Source organism: Mchenga conophoros, linkage group LG1 (assembly GCF_057382185.1).
Source record: "Mchenga conophoros isolate Kocher_MC1m ecotype Shallow Benthic linkage group LG1, M_conophoros_male_GT1.1, whole genome shotgun sequence".
NCBI lineage: Eukaryota > Metazoa > Chordata > Actinopteri > Cichliformes > Cichlidae > Mchenga > Mchenga conophoros.
The window spans coordinates 4,372,679-4,378,678 of NC_140526.1; the positions used below are offsets into that span (position 1 = coordinate 4,372,679).

The 6,000-nt window shown below is 40.2% G+C and overlaps 1 protein-coding gene across 2 annotated transcripts in view; it reads right to left on the minus strand.

Annotated features, from left to right (window-relative positions):
* LOC146582763 (neural-cadherin-like) overlaps positions 1-6,000 on the minus strand; it is a 342,729-nt gene that overhangs the window by 192,602 nt on the left and 144,127 nt on the right. For both annotated transcript variants that reach the window (XM_085287908.1, XM_085287866.1), the window contains one exon: positions 5,117-5,289. In XM_085287908.1, the coding sequence (XP_085144034.1) occupies positions 5,117-5,289 (173 nt within the window). The remainder of the gene's footprint in view (positions 1-5,116; positions 5,290-6,000) is intronic.

Below are 6,000 nucleotides of genomic sequence, written 5' to 3' on the forward strand. Positions count from 1 at the left end.
GTCTGACCCTTGACGACACATTCATGGTGGGGTGAAAAAACAAAACAAAAAAACACCCAGTGGGTTCTGGGGAAGAAATGCCATCATGCTGCTAATCTGAAATGGAATTCTTTGGGCTTGGACATGGGACTCATGCACTAAAGACTTTCAGGGAACAAGAAATCATAAGATGTCTGTGTAGGTTCTCAGTTATCCATCATGGCAGTCTAAGTCGCTTTCTTTCTAAGCTCTTTAGACTAAGTTACAATAAAGGTTTACATACACTGGGGAGGAACGTCACGGCTATTTGGGACTTATGGAGATTTCTTTGAACTTTTCTTTTTCCGGGGTGAAATAATTGTTCAGCATGCATCTTAAATTACTTTAAGACAACAAAAATTGGATGTACAGTACTTACGTATAAAATGGGACAAAAGTATACATAAAGGCTCAAATATGTACATACACCAACACTAATCTTTGGTTAAATGGCCTCAACCACACACTTTTTGTAGCTACAAGCAAGCTATTGAGAAAATTCTGCCTGGATATTTGACCCCTCTTCTTGGTAGAATATGTACAGGCATTTGGTTGTCCATGTGGGTCGCTGCAAACTTGGTGAAACCTTCCAGCAGTTACCATGGCAGGCTTGAGCCTTAGTGGCTTCTGGGTTGTTCCTGAACATCCTAACCATTTTCCTTTCATCTGAGGCTGGCAGTTATGGTTTTCGTCCATATATTGGCAAAGTAGACACATCCCAAAAATTTGTACTGTTGAACAGTTGTTTGAGATTATGATCTTGGAATCCGCAGTTGTTTAGAAATGACTCAAAGAAACCTTCCCGACATGTATAAATCTACAGTTCCTAATCTTCACTGAGTTCCATGGACTTTCCCATTGTTGAAAATCCCCAATAAATTCCCAAATCCCCAAAACTTGTGCAACTCGTTAAAGATGTATGCTATAAAATCATTCCACCTTGGAAAAAGAAGAGTTCAAAGAGATTAAAATTAGCCACACATTACCATGACATTGATGCCCACGATGAATGGATGTAAACTTCTGACAACAGATGTATGAGTCATAATATGAAAGACAGGTCAGTTTGATACCAAAGTTAATGTTTCCGTGCAAGCTTGAGATCAATGAACAGAAACTGAAAAGACACATGTGTAAGTCCAAATAGGACTTCAGGATCGATGCAAACGTAGCAGAAATTCCGAGGGTGGTGTATGGTTTCAAAAGACTTTAGACCTTTAAGAACAAAGAGGGAATTTTAATAAGGCTTTCTTTTGTTACAGTAACAGAACTTTTTGATTGCACATCATCTGTGTGCCTGTGTGTTTGGAGTATCTTTTGAAAGAGAGATGAACTGAACTGGATCAAAGATGGACATAAAAATATTCCGAACATTTACTTTCAATGTAGACAAGCTCCAACATTATATTTCTAAAGATTCTATTATAATTGCTGTTGGATTCTCTGCACAGCACACTTCTCTTTTCCCAAGGTACAACTTATAGATTCCCTGTCACCTTGATGTTTTGCACTGAGATCAAGGTAATGTGATTAGGAAAAAGAGGTAGGAGGTAATTTTTTGGACTATTCAACCATATGTCGTGACAAACAGAGATCTGAAAATAAAATAGCAGGCAACTAAACAGAAACAGTTATGACACCCATGTCGGAGCTATTACAGCAATAATTCCCTGCAGATAAAACTGCCAAGAGGAACAGCAGAAGAGTTTGTGCATAACATTTATGGCACTGTGTTCTTTTTTCCTCTCAAAATGCTTTTAGAGACATGTCTTTTTGCTATAAAATGTGCAGGATCTGCTAAATATGAAAGAAAAACAGAGAATACACTTAAATTATGAATCATTTGCTGTCCTCGGTTTTAAGTGTTGGAGGATCTGGAGTTTCCCGAGGGAAGGGTGATATACTGTATATACCCAGGAAGTGAATACTTTAAAATTCAACTCTAAAACATTAACACTACTCCCTGTTTAACACCGCATGCATTCTTGGAGTCATCATAGAGATTTATTCAGTGCTGTCAGTTCTTTGCGTGTTGTAAGGTAGCTGCTCCCTGTTGGCTAGCTCAAAGATTTTGTTAATCACAGAACTTGTCAGACACATAAGGAGCTTTAGTATCCCAATTTAAGCACCATTTCTGCTTTGCTCAATTTATCTTTATTGTATCTTTTTCTGTGGTCTTTTAACTTTCTCGCTTATTCTTTATCCATCACAAATTCTTTTTTTTTTTTACCTGTTTCACTGGAGCATTGATGTTGATGTACTACAGAGGCAGAGGAAAGAGAGAAATACCTCAGTGCTGCTGGCTGATGTGTTCCTTTGACACCTAATTAATTACAGGAGGGCTTTGTTAAAGTTGTCTCCTGTTACCTTTACTCCATGCCTACTCTCATTCTTTCTAGCTCATCTCCACTGCCACCCATTTTTCCATCATCCGGCTTTTTCATTGTTCTTTCACATTTGTTTGCTCCCATAGGTTGTTTTGGGACTTTGAGGAAGATAAGAAGGTCTGGCTACAAGCATCTAATTTATTAAAAGGGTCAAAGTGTCATTAGTTAAAAAGTTGTTAGCCGACAAGAAACGAATCCTCAGGAGGTCAGATGAGAGACTTCGTATGGAAAAACACAAAAATAAGCCTAAACACAAAAAAGAGATGTCAAAATATGCACTGAAATGTGCAACTTTTTTTCTTTAGCTTTTTCAAACTACCACAATTTATTGTGAGTGACAAGCAGGCTTTGTTTGCTCACGAGGAAATGAGATACAAATAGTTAAAAAAAAAATCACTGAAAAGGAAGATTTGGCTACAAAAACAAACCCAACAGCCTGTAGAGGTGAGTCAGTTTATTCATCAAACGCAAGCAGCAGCGAAGCCTTCCGCTATGCCCGACCGGCTGTCGGGACACCCTACATTTTTAGCTAAGATTTGTATTTGAGAAAACAGAATTAGGTTAGTCGTGAGCCAGTAGTTGTGAATGACCATCATTTAAGACCGTACTGTGAAACCTTCGTAACAGGATTTTGTTGACCTCAGCTTGTTGTTTAGAAACATAGTTTCTGTTGCATTTACGTGAGGTTTCAGCTCTAAATACATGTAACATGTATACTTCAGAATATCACAAATAAAAAAGTCACTTGTTTGTTATAAGTAATTACATAAGTAACTGTGATGATCATAAGAATAAAACTGTTTTAAACCTTGTGTGCCCCGAGCTCTGAAGCTAATGAACTGCCTCTCTGAACCACTCACACTTTTTGTTCTCTCTGTTTCATTATGGAGTCCATATTTAAGCTACTAAATACATACTGACCAAGAAGGCAAGGCATTGGCCATCGAGGACTGGATGAATATAAAAGCACATACTAAATTCTGTAATGACACTGAAGGAAATAAAACTGCAGTACTGACATGAAGGCTGCTATGGATGTGGCAGACTTCTTCCTTTGAGCTTCTGCTCCCTTACAATAAAAGGAGACAGTGGAGGTGTGGGCAGTGGGAACTTGGGATATAGCAGGAAAAAGTGGAAGACTTAGTGTGCTGCTGCGTGACCCAGCAGAAGCGTAGAACGGGTGGGCGGGTGAATAGATGACAGTGGGATGGGATTTGGTATGTGCTTACGGAGGAAAAAGTTGCTTAATCAGCACTTTCAAAGTTGGCTTGTTGGCTGGTTGTTTTTGACCACGCTGCTCCAGAGTTCCCTTTTTATTGTTGTTTTTAAAACCGTGCCCTTTGAGACAGGCACTGTCCTGTGTTTTATTCAGTTTTACTCAATATGTTCTGCTTCTATAAAACACTGTATATGAGTGCAGATCAGAGAAGCACTAAAGCTTTAAAAATAAATCTAATCAGCTTATGTAACTTTCTGCTCCTGGGAAATGCTGGAGCCTCCACTCTGTGAGATCTTGCTTCTCTGTTTCACTACCTCTCTGCGAGCCTCTTGCTGCCTCTGTCTTGGTCCACTGATCCAGCCCTGAGTTCCACAGAGGCTACGGCATGTCGTAAGATTGGGCATCAAAACAAGATAAAAGGGCCTTTCTGCTTCAGTGCCCTGCTGCTGGCTTCTAGTGACCCAGGAACCACCAGCGAACCTCGGATGTCTTCACTAACTGAAACGCTAATGTACAGCAGGGTTTTTCCCAGAATTTCCTTTTATTTTTCTCTATTTTTAGACACTAAAATGTTTTTGTCTGTGATCATTAATTTTTATTTGCTACATTTTCTTTTCTTTTAACTCCAGGTTTGTGTGCTTTCATCATTTCAATTCTTTTTGACTTAGAAGAGTCGTTTGGGGGGGTGTCTGGGGATTGTCTGTCCATTGCTCACAGCTTTCTGCCAGCAGGGAAAAAAAGAATGAATCATAGACTACGGTATGATGCCAGGAGAAGATTCCTGAGAGAGACAATTGAGCATACAGTGCACATGAAAAAAAAATGCCGACCAGGAATCCCTCTCTTCTTTTCTGTCTTCTCTCTTGGCTCTCATTTTGTTGCCTGTCCCTCTGTTTCTTCTTGAAGTGGAACGAAAAACGCCTCCACCCCCACCCATGACAGAGTGAGCCAGGTTTATTCAGCATGGCCCCACTCCTAATCTTGGCTCGCGATACCTCAAGGGCCTTGAAAAGTCATCCCATTTAAAACTGAAACATGGCTAGTGAAGTAAAAAAAAGCAGGAGGAGATGTAGCACTTCGAGAGTGGCTCGGTCGGGATTTCTCCCACGTCCCTTGAAGCTTTAATTAAAAGACCATGATGATGTAGGAGAGAGATGAGAGAGCAGATATGAGGGTCAAGCTCACTAATCGCTCCTCCAGAGAGGAGAGATAGAGGCTAATGAATAGAGGAGATAGAAAGACAAAGACAGGGAAACAGGAGTGGAGGAGAGCTACAGGGGATAGGCAGGCGCAACAAGAAAAGAGTGAGACAGAGATATATTTAGAAGAAAGTAAAAGAAAACCTTGCATAGTGACTACTGTTTCTCCTGCCATTGTCCTAGGTTAGTGGTATGATTTGGGAGAGCCCCTCCCACTGCTGTTATCAAACCAGTAGAAAGAGAAAGACTAAACAACATTTAATGAGGCGACTGTGGGTGAGGGATCATCTTACCTTCTCAAAGACAGGCTTGTTATTATTCACGTCGTCCACTCCAACTATGACCTGAGCCGTGGATGACAAGGTCTGAGGTCCGCCTGAGGCATTGTCATCCGTGGCTGTAACATTGAGGACATATTCAACACCCTGGAGGCGAGGGGGTGGGCTGGAGCGCAGCCGGATCAAGCCTGCAACCAAACATAACGATGACAGTGGTTAACACACGCACACAGTCACACTCATTACACTCAGCTGGTTCAATTTTGAGTTTGAAAAGGTATAAAGTCATTATAGCACCCAAACTGGTAACATGTTTGTTTTTTAATTTATTTTCTCCTGGAGCTAAAATGTAATAAATTCTATTTGCATAATAGATTAATTATACAAAGAACGGCTGGCACATATCAGGGAAGGTAATTAAGTTATTACACAACATGGCATGTTTGACAGCACGACAGGCTTTAATGGACAGTACTTAATGCTTTTTTACCTATCACCTTTCCTCATTTCCTTTCCTACTTTGCTTTCATTTTCTTTCTTTGGCCTCACCATTATGCACTACAAAAACCAGGGCTTATAAAAACTGTAACAGCTTCTTCTGCTTCGTGCAATAGAAAAAACATTCTAGAGATGAGTTTCTCTCCAGTGTGGGTGAGACGTAATTGTGCTCTGTCTCTATTACTTCGCAGAACTAAACATTAAGACCACTTACAGTGCAAATAATTATATTGTAACAAAGACACACATCAAGGTCTCTGATGTGTTAGTTGTTAAGCGAGCCATTGTTTGCTAGCACGAGTGGCCAAATCACTGTGGCAACTTTTTACTGGCAGTGAGTGAGAGCTATTAAATAGCAGTGATGGAATTTGTTTCAGGCTACAAACGAGCCTAAATGAGTG